Raw genomic sequence first — 15,695 nt, forward strand, 5'->3', positions numbered from 1 at the left:
ATTCATTAAAAATCATTTAGCAGTCTCAAAGTACATTTTCACAAATAAATAAAATAGTCCAGAAATTACAAAGATTATAGAATTTGTCAGCTAACACTTTTAAATCAATTAAAAATTCCACTTAAAGGGATGTGCACGCACAAAAACCAGGCAGACATCATCTATTCCCAGTCAGTGCCAAAAACAGTAAGGTTTTTAATGGCTTTTTCACTTCCTGAGCTTTGAGCGCTGGTAACAGGTGAGACTGCGTCATTAGGAACTTTCTGTTGACCAGATAATGAGGTAAGTGTAGTACAGAAAGCAATAAGATAAATATAATGCAAAAAGAGAGGATTTAGTTACACCTATTGCACCACGCTCCAAAGATAGTAGATGAACATATATTATTATTAATTATTTGTAGCATGTAGAAATCTGTTACGTTTCTTTCCTCCTCTCCTTCACTTTTATGCACTCTTGTCTCTCCAACTGCTGCATACAAGAACTAAAAAAGAAATAGCCTGCAGTAATAATTTTCCAAACAGAAGTGTCTGCAGATATCGCTCACTAATATAAAACAGAAAAATAGTTACAAAAATACCTAAAATTAAAGTAAAAGATTTGGATAATAATTTATCTCATGTCATGAATATATAAAAATATATATATATATGATGAAGCACCCCTGCAAAAAAAAGACGGTTACTCACCTTTGTAACTGTTGTTCTTCGAGATGTGTTGCTCATATACATTCCAATTAGGTGTGTGTGCGCCGCGTGCACGATCGTCGGGAGATTTTTACCCTAGCAACACTCGGTGGGTCGGCTGAGGTGCCCCCTGGAGTGGCGCCTTCCTGGCGCTGGATATATGCCCCGGCAGACCCAGCGCCCCCTCAGTTCCTTCTTGCCGGCTACTCCGACAGAGGGGAAGGAGGGCGGGTTTGGAATGGATATGAGCAACACATCTTGAAGAACAACAGTTACAAAGGTGAGTAACCGTCTTTTCTTCTTCGAGTGCTTGCTCATATCGATTCCAGTTAGGTGACTCCCAAGCCTTACCTAGGTGGTGGGGTCGGAGTGAGATGTCGTGGAGTGAAGGACCGCTGAACCAAATGCAGCATCACCCCTTGACTGCTGCACTATAGCATAGTGGGCGGCGAAGGTCTGCACTGATGACCAAGTTGCTGCCCTACATATCTCCTGTATGGGCACGTGCGCCAGGAAAGCAGAGGATGAAGCCTGAGCCCGCGTGGAGTGGGCGGTAAGGTGCGTAGTTGGGACACCAGCCAAGTCATAGCACGCACGGATGCATGATGTGATCCAGGACGAGATGCGCTGGGAGGAGACCGGAGGCCCTTCATCCGGTCTGCCACCGCAACAAACAGCTGCGACATTTTCCTGAAAGGTTTCGTTCGCTTGATGTAGAAGGCCAGGGCCCTGCGAACGTCCAGGGAGTGCAGCTGTTGTTCCCGTCGAGAGGCATCGGCCTTGGGTAGAAGATAGGGAGGAAGATGTCCTGGTTGACATGCAAGGCAGACACCACCTTAGGGAGGAAGGCCGGGTGGGGTCGCAGCTGTACCTTGTCCCTGTGGAACACCGTATACGGTGGTTCTGATGTGAGTGCCCTGAGCTCAGACACCCGCCTCACCGAGGTGATAGCTACAAGGAAAGCTGTCTTCCAGGAAAGGTACAGGAGTGAGCAGGTGACCATCGGCTTGAACGGGGCACACATGAGTCTGGATAGGACCAGGTTAAGATCCCACGTAGGGACCAGCTGTCGAATTTGTGGGAACAGGCGCTCCAACCCCTTGAGAAATCTGCTGACCATGGGATTGGAGAAGACCAAACGCCCGTTTTCGCCCGGGTGGAAAGCCGAAATAGCTGCCAGGTGCACTCTGATGGATGATATTGCCAAGCCCTGCTGTTTTAAGGACAGGAGGTAGTCCAAGATGGTAGGTAGGGGAGCCGTATGACTCTGAGCGCACCAGCAGGAAAAATGCTTCCACTTGGCTAAGTATGTGGACGTGGTAGAGGGCTTCCTGCTACCCAAAAGGATCTGCTGAACCAAGCGAGAGCAGCACAGCTCAGATTGATTTAGCCATGCAGCAACCACGCTGTGAGGTGGAGAGATTGCAGGTTGGGATGACAGAGTCATCTGTGGTCCTGAGTGATCAGGTCTGGCCACAGCGGGAGTTGAATCGGAGTGTCCACCGACAGCTCTAGGAGAGTGGTATACCAGTGCTGTCTGGGCCACGCTGGGGTGACCAAAATCAGACGTGCTCTGTCCCTGCGCAGTTTGATCAGGACCCTGTGGACTAACGGGAATGGAGGAAAGGCATAGCATAGGTGATCCTTCCACTGTATTAGGAAGGCATCTGACAGGGAACCCGGAGAGCATTCTTGGAGAGAGCAGAACACCTGGCATTTTCGATTCTCGCGAGAGCCGAATAGGTCTATCAGGGGAAAGCCCCACTTCAGGAAGACAGAGTGGATGACGTCTGGGCGAACCGACCACTCGTGAGCCTGGAATGATCTGCTGAGGTGGTCCGCTAAGGTGTTCTGGACTCCTGGGAGAAACGACGCCACCAGATGTATCGAGTGGGCTATGCAGAATTCCCACAGATGAGTGGCCTCCTGACAGAGGGGGGACGACCGGGCTCCCCCTTGCTTGTTGATGTAAAACATGGCCATTGTGTTGTCTGTGAGGACTGCAACACAATGGCCTTGAATGCGCTCTCGGAATGCTTGACACGCCAGGCACATTGCTCTGAGTTCCTGTACGTTGATGTGGAGGGATAACTCTCCTGCTGACCATAGCCCCTGTGTATGGAAGGTTCCCAAGGTGGGCTCCCCATCCCAGGGATGACGAATCCATGACTAGGGACATGGAGGGCTGCAGGGCGTGGAATGGCACCCCTTCGCACACTGATTTGGGGTCCAGCCACCAGCCTAGAGAGGCTAATATCCCTGGTGGGATGGTAACCACCGTGATCAAGCTGTCCTGACCGGGGCGGTATGCTGTTGATAGCCAGGCTTGGAGTGGACGTAGTCACAGCCTGGCATGCCTGGTCACATACGTGCAACAGGCCATGTGTCCCAGGAGGCATAGGCATGTTTTCATGGTCGAGGTCGGGAAGTTTTGCAGGCTGTGGATGATGTTCGCCAGGGATTGGAAGCGTGCTTCTGGCAGAAGTGCCCAGGCTAGGCCTGAGTCTAAGACTGCTCCTATGAATTCTATCCTCTGGGTTGGTACCAGAGTGGATTTCGCGACATTGAGCAGGAGGCCCAGTCGATTGAACATGTTCATGGTGAGTTGAACATGAGACTGCACCTGATCCCTGGAGTGACCCCTAATAAGCCAGTTGTCGAGATATGGGAACACTTGGATCCGTTGTCGATGAAGGGAGGCAGCCACAACAGCCATGCACTTGGTAAACACCCTGGGGGCTGTAGACAGGCCAAAAGGAAGGACGGTGAATTGAAAGTGCTGTTGATGGACCACAAAGCAAAGGAAGCGGGACAGGAAAGGAGGGGGGGAGCAAATTCCGAACGCGGTGCCGGACCAGTCGGTGCCGCAGGGGCACTCCGCACCGAAGACGATGGTGCCAAGACCCGGCGTGCGGACTCCATAAGGAGCTGCTTCAGTCTGAAGTCCTACTCCTTTTTGGTCCCTCGCCATGAAGGCGCCACTCCAGGGGGCGCCTCAGCCGACCCACCGAGTGTTGCTAGGGTAAAAATCTCCCGACGATCGTGCACACGGCGCGCACACACCTAATTGGAATTGATATGAGCAAGCCCTCGAAGAAGAAGAAGAATGTTATGCCTAAAATGGCATTCTACGGGTGTGACTGAGGAAGTACCTTTTCAATCAGAAGTAACTTTCTGGGTTTGCAGCTGCAGAAGTTCATGGTGCTCCTGAAGGTCATGAGCTCCAGACTCACTTGGACTGTATAAGGCTCTTTGGATTAGGTCATATTTTAGACCTTGTAACTTCTTATGCATACATGTTCATGCTACAGTCTAACCTGCATTATTTCTCTGTTTAAAGATACATATTTAAACCAGCTTTTCCTTTTCACATGAGATACTCATTGTGACAGGGTGTACCACGTGTTTGATGCCCTCCCACCTTGGCTAATCCTGCCCCAAGCAGGTTTCCTTCTGGTGGAAAAGAGCAGTGAGTTTAGATACTCCACTGGCTGCCAAGAGAGTCCACCAAGTTCAGCAGCTGGCAGAACCAACAAGAATTGGTCCTCCAGCAGCTAGAAGGATCAGGAGCAGAAAGTCAAACAGGGCACAACAGACAAGGTAAAAAAGACTGTCTGCTTCCCCTGAGAGAGGGGCTAGTTCTTCTGGGTGAAGCTGAAAGAGGAGAGGAAAGATGTCCCCTCTTTTGACCCAAAAGTCTGTGCTGCCTGGGTCAGGAGCCTAACTTTGATTTAAAGTACAACTGAATTTTGCTGCTAGTTTCTTATCTAGGAAAGGATTAACATCTACATATACCTAACAAGATCAATTATTATGTATTGTTTCTAACTGTATTATTTTCAGTAGTGCCCAAAGGCCCCAAATTAGGATTTGGGCTCCACTATATAGGTGATAAGGTGCTGTACAAAAAAATAGAAAGACATAATCCCTGTCTAAAATCTCTTACAGTCTAAGACAAAATGCAACCAGTGTGACAAACAACTGAAAGGAGGTGGTAGGGGAATGGGAGTAACTATAATAAATTAATGAGACTACATAGACTTAATAGTTCTGAACCATCTAAAAGATTTTTGTTTGGGCTGTGGCTGCCTAACCTATCCATCATTAGCTGTTTAGTTTTTTGGTGGCATTACAGCAGAAATAAGTCTTAAGGAGGGATTTGTAGGAGGAGAAGATAGTGGCCTTAACATATTAATTCAGGGATGGTGTTCCATGCATAAGGGGTGGCATGAAAGAAAGTGCAACAATGGTTGAAGCCAATATCATTGGCAAAGCCGAGGTCACAACACAATAAGAAAAGTATGGATAACAGAGGGGCATTGTAGTGAAGGGCATTGAAGACAATGGGGCCAGAAAATGGGAAGTTGATGGAGGGGTAAAATCAGAGTGACAGGTAAAGGGAGATGATCTTAGCAGATATGTTTTGTATGGACTGAAGGGTGAATGTGCTGTCAGGGAAGCCAGCAAAAAGGAGGTTACAGCAATCAAAATGTGAGATAATGAGGAACACATTTTTGCAGTGTGTACAGTATGAAAAAGGGCAGATTTTAAAAACATTAGAGCAAAACACAGCAGGAGTTGGACAGAGCTTGATGTGGGAGCATGGGAGAGGAAAGAATCAAAGACGATTCAGGTTATGTTTGAGTGACAGGGAAGATAGTGATGTCAACAGTCAAGGAAAATGCAGGAAGGACTTGAAAGGAGTTCCATTTTTATCATGTTAATTCTAAGATGGAGACAATTAAGAGGGGATGTCAGATTGAGAGAGAGACTGAAATACAGGATTGCATGGATGGAGACAAATCAAAATTAGAAAGGTAACTTTGAGGATCAAGGCCAAGGACAGGGTCATAGTGGAACCCCAAAGGAGAGTGGGAAAAGGGAGGAGAAAGAATCCAGACACAAATAAATACACTATTACTGAAGAGAAAACTCACTTGCTATAATGAGTTGATAGAATCTTTTAAGAGAGACAGCTTCAAAAATGAGCATCCAATGTACAAAAAAGCCAGCATAAATGATGTTACCCTTCACATTAACAATGCTACTTTATTTTTTGTATTACTCCTGGTATGAACAAGCTGCAGCTGTCAATCAGAGATTTCCTGCTATTATTTATAAAAACTTCTGACAAAAAAGGACATCAATAATAATCTTCATCATTATGTAAAATACTACCATATACAGCAACCAAAAGTATTCAAAATTACCTTAGCATAGGTTGTATTGTCCGCAAATTGGGATAATACCACTTCAGGGTTCTTTAAGTCAATACTAGCCATTCCTACTTCACCTCTGGCAAGTCCTCTCCCTTCTACTACAGCTACAATAACGGATGCAACCAAATGAGCAGAGACAGCAGATGAGGATGTAACTGCAAAACAGTAGTATACGTTTATAGTTATGACCCAGTTCATGATAGAGTGAACAATGTATGTACTTATATCCTGCACTCACAAAGAAGCAAAAGTCTAGCAATTGTCCAAATTTACCTAAAAATTTAAAGTACAAGTTGCTGGATTCTACATTTGATGTACTATGCAGAGAATGAGCCATATTATCAATTATTTGAACACCATGTATATATGTGAAAAAATAAAGAACAGAGCACATGTACACAAATAGGGGGTGAACACGAAGAATGACATTTTTAAAGGTGCAAATATGTGTAGAAAATACAGTGCATGAGCACTATTTCTGCATTATGAAAAACAGGTGAAGAATAGAAGGGCAATTACGATCATAAAGCATTTGTAATTTTAAATACAAAACTGAGGGCAGCTATTATTGCTGATCAAATTTAGACAAATTAAAATATGGAGAGAGACACTGAAATTAAAGGTAGTTTTCCATTAAAAGTGTAGTTCTGATGAGGTGTCCCTAACTTTGTCAAAACTAAGCCAACCTTTCTGAAATTTCATATCTGATCTTATGCTAACGGAGAAATGTTCTGATGTTTGTGGAAAATCAAACAATGCATTTGAGACAAATTATGTTTCACTTTGGTGAAATTTTCCTAAGCAATCTGGCTTAGAAATTCCATGTTTTGGAGTTGGTGAGGAATCAATTAGTGAATGTGGTTAATATATACATCAGGAACTGCACAGAGTTCCATATATATGCACAGCACATATAAGTGCTTTACAAACTCCAACAGGAGCAAACATCCAAAAGCATACAGAAGTTTGGAGGAAATAGGAGTGGTGTTCTAGATGAAACATGGTTTAGAGAGACAAGCACAGGGCTAAAAAGTCAGAAAAGCCTATCCTATTCCTACATCTGCTGAGGACTTACTCTTCTTTCCACTTATATAGAACTTCACAAACATGATTTGACTATACCTCAAAACATCACAGGAGATGATGAACATCATTATCTCCATCTTCCCACTAAGGAAACTGCGGCTTAAAGAACTGATTTGCCCGTATCAGACTGCAAGCAAATCGGTGTCAGGACTTGGTTTAGAATACAGGTCTCCTGACTTCCACACTGAAGCCTAATCCTGTAGACCAGAGGTTCTCAACCTCTCAGAACCCTTATAGACACCTGACCAAAAGCATCCCATCTATTCACACTCTACACACTATTGTAATAAGCTTTGTACAAAATATGCCTTGTAACATATCATTTGAAAACAAATAACTCACTGGTGAATAATATCATGGTGATATGTATATAGCAACATTATATGAAAGATATGAATTCCCCCATATGATGTCATTAGCACACGTTCAAAACCAAACAGCCATGCCTAGGCAAAAATTGTTACACAGGTCCATGCTAAACAAAGGAATGCATGTTTGCCTCAATTTCCATATAAATAGTAGACAGACTCTATAAGACAGCAGGGGGAAGAGATGGCAGGAAACAGAACAATTTGCATTTTAACAAACACAAGTAGGGGCATGGAGCCTCCTTCACCACCAGACTCCATGTTGCTTTTCTTACTGCTTGAATAAACTTTACTCTGAAGGGTAACCCTCAGAAGAATCCATTTAAAAGGTTCACTGGACTATAAAAAAAGGGGTAGAGAACCTCACATTCTCTTTCACCTAAAACAAAGGCACCAGAACCTTTGATGAAGTAAAAGGTAATTCATGATCTTGCTGGAAAACCATGGGTGAGAAAGGCCATCTTAAACAAAACCTTGAACCAAACCTTGCTAGATTAAGTTTTAGACTTTTAGATGCATGTTTTCACTTTTATTTGTTTGTAACCATTTCTAACTGCTATCTTATACCTGAATTCACTTTAAATCCTATCTTCTTTTGTTAATAAACTTGTTTTATTTTTAATCTAAACCAATCCAGTGCTGTGTTTAAACTGAACTGTTAGGTAACTCCATCTAAAGTAACAAACTACTGAATATTGACTTCTTACAGGGACAATGTACCTTAATATCTGAACTATACAGGAGAGGGCTGGTCATTGCAGAACACACGTTTTTGGGAAAATCCGGGACTCAGAGTGTGTTGGGGTCATCTTGCAAGTAGTAAACAAGGCTTGTGGAAGCCAGTGTGAGACTGGTGCGTTGCTGGAAAGCTGCTGGGGTCAGAGCTTGCTGCCCCAGGCACGCGCTTGCTGCGCTGCTGCCTGGAGCCGCCCCTGCTTCTCTCTCAACCGTTCCATTCCCCCTCACACAGCTCTCAGCACTACTTCAAGAGGCTATCAAGCCAGTTCCACAGCTTCTAGATGTCCTGTATTATCATGCCCCAGAACTGAACACTGGGAAGGGGGAGAATCTCCATTGTGATTGGGTTTGGGGATGGAGCAGCAGTAGCAAAAAGAGGGAGGATTATTTGGGGGAACAGCTGCTACTTTCTTGCTCTCCCTTTGCTCCTACTGGATCTTCACAGCCATAGGATTCTGCTACGTGGCAAGGGGTGGGTTGTTCTCAGCTAGTGGAGTGCTAACCAGCAGGCAACCCTTAGCAACACACCTGAAGGCATGGCTCCATCATTTGAGAAATATTGCTGTAGGCTACAGGGCACCATAGACAAGACACTTAACTAAACTGAGACACAGAGAAGTTTAGTTTATATACCTATTCTTTGGCAAATTGATTCTAGGAATATTACATTTAGACAGTATTCTTTATTAAAAGGTACAAATGGAAAACCATAAGCACATTTAAATAGCTTTGTTTGGTGTCTGGGATTATTTGTTTCACAGTTAATGTTATGTATTTCCAAAGAACAGGCTAGTGGAGAAATTACTAATGACTTCTTTTCAAGAAAATTGTGGGTGAGGTAATATCTTTTACCCACCTTGTCTCTCTAATAACCTGGGATCAACACAGCTACAACACTGCAAACAAGAAAACTGTGATCAATAACCAGAGTTCTTGACAGACCCTAATCCTGTTTGAAGCCACTATAAAACAATTGTCCAGAAAATATGTCGTTAATTAGAAGGTGATTCTGAAATGTAAAAGACCTTCAAATTAGGCAAAGAAAAATTCTTGCATATGGTAGATACATCACATTCAAGCTTTATTTACAGCAATTCCACAGTATGTAGCTTTTATGGCACAGAGAGATTTACTGAGATATCAAACAATTTGAAACTGAAAGTGAATTACTGCTAAATCCCAGAACTGTCAAAAAGTCAATACTTTAGATTCTTTGCTAGAAAGAAAGTTCTTTGCTCTGCCTTTGTGGTACCAGGCAGTGTTCTCATCAATCTTTTTCATTTTTTTTAATCAAATACTCTTCTAGAAGGCAACATCTTCATCAATCTTTTTTCTTTTATCAGTCAAACTCGCTATCACAGTAGGGAATCTCTTTATCAACTTGTCAGTTCTCCCTTTTGTCCACTTCACTATTAACCTTTTATCAATTTATCGCCAGATTTGGATATAGTATAATAGTTTAAATCAAAGCTAATTCAAAATAAAAGCTAAATAAAAGTTACAGTAATATTACTACTTACTTTACAAATATATTATATTTCATTCTGAAGGATCCCAAAGCACTTCACATAGTAAATCCTTACACCAGCTCTGAACTGAAGTCATCACTGAGATGGAGGGTGTTAGCCAGCTAATACAGAGTAATATGATATGAAACAGTTATGTGCAAGGGGACATTTTGGTCCAGATATTAGAGCAAACTTTTTAAAAAAAATACTCCCCCCATTCAGGTATTTATAACATGACCAAGTAGTATCTGAATGCAACCCAAAATTCAAAAACCTAGCAGTGTGAAAGTTTAATATCCCCCACTTGCTTTGTGATGCGAATGTACGCAGATGTTCATGTCAATGTTTACTTTTTCCTCTCCACCATCATCTTCATTTATTCTTCAATTTCAAGGAAGTTGTTGTGGGAAAGCTCATGTAAATAAATGGGTTATATTTTGTTCTGAAGGTGGTAAGATTTATGCTCATTCTCAGAAGGGAGTTCCACAGCAGTGGGTCTACTGGAAAGAAGCCACAATCCCCTACATTTGTGAGTTTCCTTCGGGATGCAGTCACAACTCCAATTCCCTGAGAAGCACAGCTCAGCTCACAAACAGCCTCAAAGATCAAGATCAGAAATTTACATCGGATTAGTTATTGAACCAGGTGCCATTGTAGTGTCTGAAGCACCATGGTGTTTTTGATGTGCAATGTTGATTAGAAGGTGGATTGCTTCATGTTTTGCTATCTAGAACATCTTAATAAGCAAAGGTATGAGACATTGCTGTAGTAGGGTGGAAGCAATAAATATTCAGATCATAAGTGGGAAAGCTGTGTTTTACATGAGGGAAATGCAGAGCTGGGAGTCATTGGGACACTACTGAAGCTGGAGTCTGTGGCAGTTCACAACCTATCCTGAGATTTAACATGTGTCAAATGGGATGTGGGAAAGGAATTGAGCCTCCTGGAACTGTACAAGGGAGTGTCCTTGAGAAGCTGATGCCCACCACAACCCCCTCTTCTGCCTGAGAGGAAGATTTTGAGCCAACATAGTGCCGAGAGTCTTTGCTGGTGCCGGGTTGTTCCGGTGCCAGAGGCGCGCTTCGGACCGACGGCGCCTGATCTGCACGCGGTGCCAAGGGCACCGGGCTAAGTGCCGCTTCCATTAGGAGCTATTTTAAACGAAAGTCCCGCTCCTTTTTTGTCCCAGGCTTGAAAGCCTTACAAATGTGGCACTTATCTGGTTGATGGGATTCCCCCAGGCACTTCAAGCAGGAGTCGTGGTGGTCTCCCATAGGCATTGGCTTGAGACACGCCGAGCAAGGCTTGAAACCCGGAGACCTAGGCATGGGCCCTGGTACTGGGGAGGAGGGAAGGGGATAAACCCCGTTTCCTCCAAGTACTATCTACACTATCTACAAAACTTACTATTAACTACACTATAACTGTTAAAACTATTAAAACTACACTAAACAACTATCTACAGTACAACGAGTAAAGAATGGAGATCAGCTATGCCGTGCTCCACAGTTCCAACGACTGTCACGGGTGGTAAGAAGGAACTGAGGGAGCGCTGGGTCGGCAGGGGCATATATCTGGCGCCATAAGGGCGCCACTCCAGGGGGCGCCTCAGCCGACCCACCGACTGTTGCTAGGGTAAAAATCTTCCGACGATCGTGCACGTGGCACGCGCACACCTAATTGGAATCGATATGAGCAAGCATTCGAAGAAGAATGGCTAAATCCTCTATGTCAGCATTCAGACTTGAAGTTCATGGGAGTCTAGTAATTCCAAATAATGTGTTCAGACCACTGACACACATCATTTATGGAAAATTGCCAAAATATGTCTTTAAAGAGAAATGCACACATGCATGTTTAGAAGACACACTTCAGTGATGGTTCATAAATTATACAATGTCAAGCATCATCTTCTGGCCTTGTTCACCCTCATTCTCATATTTCACTTTCACTATTGTCATCTTACATAAAGGTAAAATGTCTTACTTTCCTCCCCTTTGAATTATTCCATACCACTGTACAGTGCCTCTCTTACCAGAAGACAGAGAATGAACATTTAATATTTTTGAATACTGCCAGCTCACTTTATATACCTGTCCTGCCAGCTCAATGCTTCAGATGAAACTTAGAATGTAGCAATTTCTTCAAATATGCTAATTTTGCAGAAAATAAGGCACAACAGTCTTTAATTTACCAGAGCCAACTTGAAAAGGAGGTGGTCTGGATTGATATGAAACACTTGAAGAAATTTTAAAGGTGTAAAACCCAACCTTTAACTTGCACATATGTCCAGATATTTACAACTTCCTAGTACAATTTATGTAAAAAAAGGAATTAGTGTCTTACAGATACCAGCAGAATCCAATGAGAGAGGAAGTGGCCCACACAAATGGAAGGCTACTGCACCTATTGAAAAGTTAAGATATCCAACCTATACTGTTCTGTAAATTCTGGGGTCAAGGACTGGGACACCACCTTGCATATTTTAAGAAAGGACACCTCCACTCTCTTGGCCCAAGAGAGAGACAATGATCTTGTGCAATGAGCTTTGAAAGAGACTGCTACTTCCTTGCCTCTCCTGATGCATATCTCTATCATAAATTCCTTAATCCAGACTGGTAAAGTAGACTTCAAAGCTATTTGTCTCTCTTGTGACATCCATGTGTCACAAAAAGCATTTCCAATTGCCTGAAGGTAGCTGCTCTATTGTAAGGAATCCTGAGGGGCAATCCTTTTAAAAATTAAAAAATAAGTTGCAAAAGTAAGGGAATTTGAAGTTTTAGAGCTTCTAGTCATAATCATGCATATACAATTTGGATGGAGAAAATGCATATTATAAATCTGAAAAGAACAGAATATTTGAGGTTATTGTCAGGAGAGGATGGAGCCAGCAAGGGATGAAGTTGCCCCATGCATAGACCTCTACTCTTAATGAGCTGATCCCCAAAATTCTTATCCAGAGAATCTCCTGAATTTCTTCTGATGTGAAATAATCACTGCACACACAACAAAAGGTTTCCAACATATGGTGGAGAGGTGGTTCCTTTCTTGTAGTACATTATAGTACTAGTAGTATTGTAGTAGTTTCACTCAGTCCAATTAACCATTTTTTCTTGAGTATGGGGAGCTCACTAGCTAAACAGTAAGTCTGAAGTACAATGCATTTTTACTGAGTATCAGATTTTAACAGATTTTCTGACACTGGTAGTTTGAATTAGTGGAAGAATGAATAGTGTAATTAGAAGAAATTAACAATGGAGCTAGGAGGACAGGAAGAAAAGGAAAAGTAAGAGATGGAGAGAAAAAAGAAATAGCTATAGATTAGGAAATTTTATGCATTCATGGTCTTAGATTTTAAAGTATTTCTTTCACAGGAATCCCACAGATCCATAAAACTGCAGAACGGTGTTACTGTGTAAGGCAGAGGAGAGATTAGAATTGTTTTTTCTTTGTTTTAAATTACATGACACAGATCAAGTTCTAATTTGGAAAAAGGGAAAGAGTTCAAATAATTAAAATTAAATTAAGGGAATGCAGGGCCCAAATGTGCAGGATGCCCAGTGCCCTCACTTCCTTTGGACCACAGTGGGTATTTAGAGCACTCCCTATTACACAGGATCAATCATTCAGAGAGGGAAACCAAGCAGTAACTGTTGAATGCATACATACACATACCATGTATGGGAGCATTACTTCCTTGCTCAGAAAACTTCCTTAGGTGATCAACAGACCCAGTACATTTTTTCTTATCTTGGGAAACAAATTATAAAGAATGTATTTTGTGTCAGGATAGTCAAAATCAGCTGACGCGCTACTGTTATCAGTTTCTGACCAAACTCTTTAGGAGTAGTTTTAGGCATACAGAGTTGCAGGCCTTTGCTCATGAAATTAATTTCCTCTGTTTGCTAATATTTGACAAATTTCAGGGTACAGCATAAGATATATCTCTGAAGACAGGAGGTTTTTTTTAATCATATGCCAGTGAAGCAAATATATCCATTTTATGCAGGCACTTTTTGAATTTTAACTGTATGTTTTTAATTCTGAGTTGCCCATGTGCTATAGCTATTATGTCATTTTTCCACATTTCAGAAGTAATCTCTCTTTGTCAAGCGCTTTGTTTTCCCAATTAATTTGTGCAAAATTTAGTTCTAAAACTTACCATTTAATAATGTTTCTGGTGAGACTTAACCCTGTTTTGACAGACGTTATGCAGTTTTTGAATATGAGGGCATTCAAACCCGGCACTTCCCTGGGACCAATTGCTGGCTACTTTTCAAATTATGTCCTTAAACTAATATCTAGTGGAGGTACTTTTTATTTTGATAGAATACATTCTCTTTATATTTTATTCCATTTTGGTTTCACTGGATGACAAAAAGGTAAACTATTCTATTTCTGTCATTAAATGTGAAGACAATAAAAAAGGACTTAAAGCAATCTTCCTGGAAAACTAAAGCTGTTCATATGTTCTATATTTCTCGCAACCATAACATAACTTTGCAGTGCCCTCTACTGTGCATCTCAGCAACTCCTTTTGATACCATGAACCAGAGAGAAACATGTCCACGAAAACAAAGGAAGCAGGTTAGAAGCAAGTAGCAAATTTGAAAATGCTGTGGAAATAAATAAATACACAAATTTGTGTGCCTACAGTCAGACAATCTGTGCTTGGGATCAAGTTTTCTTTCATTTCTCATTGTTTCCTCTCCTCCAATGATCCAAGAACTGTCAGCCAAAACTGGAGAAACCAAGTGATACAACCTTGATACAGATTTGGGGGGAAATGGATCTTTTTTAAAAAGGATCCCTTTACCGCTATGTTGTCTACTGAGGCTGTAAACTCTCAGGCATTAAGTAATAACAATAATAAGGATAACAAAAGCTATTCTATAACTATCCCCTAGCCTCAGATAAAATTTCCAAAGTCACAACCAAAAGTCTGAGCTTAAACTGTATATGGGACAATTTGTGTTCTTCTGACTTAACCAAATGCTTGAAGATGAGAAGAAAGCAAGCAACATGCAGGCATATGAGTTGAAACAGGTAGATTCTACCAAGAGCATCTAGTCATACATAAGGCTATGATTTAGTCATGGGTATTTTTAGTAAAAGTCATGGACAGGACATGGGCAATAAACGAAAATTTACGGCCCGTGACCTGTCCATGATTTTTACTAAAAATACCCGTGACTAAATCTTGGGGGGGGGGGGCGGTAGGGGGGGGATGTGGGGGGGGGCTGCCGCTGCTGGGGGCAGGGTGCCCAGGGCTAGCAACATCAGCTGCCAGGGATGGCCCGAGCAGTGGCTGCTCCAGCCACCTGCCCAGAGACTGCTGCCGGGGCCTCCCAAGCAGCGGTTGGTGTGGCTGTCCCTCAGGCCATTCTAGCAGTGGCTGGTGTGGCTGTCCCAGGGCCACCTGAGCAGCTGGCCCTAGAGTCAGCTGCTTGGGCAACCCTGGGTCAGACACACGGGCTGCCTGCAGAAGTCACGGAGGTCACAGAATCAGTGACTTCCGTGACATCCATGAGAGACACAGATCCCTAATCATACAGCACAAAAATGGTGTCTTGCTCACAAAAGCAAAGCCATCCACCAGTATTTTCACTTACAAGGCAACACCTATAACTCCACATACACCCCAAAACAATCTAAGCATATTATTTCTAAAAATAAAATATATTTAACTCCAAAAAATCTAATTCTACTATTTCTCTTGAGTTTGGACAGGCTTAGTGTGGAGGGATACAGGAGGGGCTGAGACGGTTCTGTGTGGTGCAATCTGGGTGTGGGTGGCTCTGCAGAGGGGCTCGTTGCGGGGGTTTGGATGTAGAGGGAATGGGATCCAGGTCAAATGGTTGGGGCTCAACAAGGGGAGGTCTGGGTGTGGAGGAATGGGGCTCAGCAGGGGATCTTGGTGTGGCGGGATTGATGGGGTGAGAGTCTGGGTGCATCTGGTTGGGGCTCAGTGGGGTGGGGATCCGAGTGCGGGGAGTCTGATGGGGTGGTCCAGGTGCGGGGGGGGGGGGGGGGAGGGCCAGTGACGCGGTGTGGGGGCGTATGCCGTCGTGTGCTCTGGAAGGAGGGGTG

At 43.0% G+C, this 15,695-nt stretch overlaps 1 protein-coding gene across 1 annotated transcript in view; it reads right to left on the bottom strand.

Moving 5' to 3' along the window:
* LOC113407365 (mutS protein homolog 4-like) overlaps positions 1 to 15,695 on the bottom strand; it is a 62,993-nt gene that overhangs the window by 41,217 nt on the left and 6,081 nt on the right. Inside the window, exon 3 of the mRNA XM_029912387.1 lies at positions 5,897 to 6,060. Within this exon, the coding sequence (XP_029768247.1) occupies positions 5,897 to 6,060 (164 nt within the window). The remainder of the gene's footprint in view (positions 1 to 5,896; positions 6,061 to 15,695) is intronic.

The sequence above is a fragment of the Terrapene carolina genome, unplaced genomic scaffold (genome assembly GCF_002925995.2).
Source record: "Terrapene carolina triunguis isolate 2854851 unplaced genomic scaffold, T_m_triunguis-2.0 Scaffold211, whole genome shotgun sequence".
Classification (NCBI taxonomy): domain Eukaryota; kingdom Metazoa; phylum Chordata; order Testudines; family Emydidae; genus Terrapene; species Terrapene triunguis.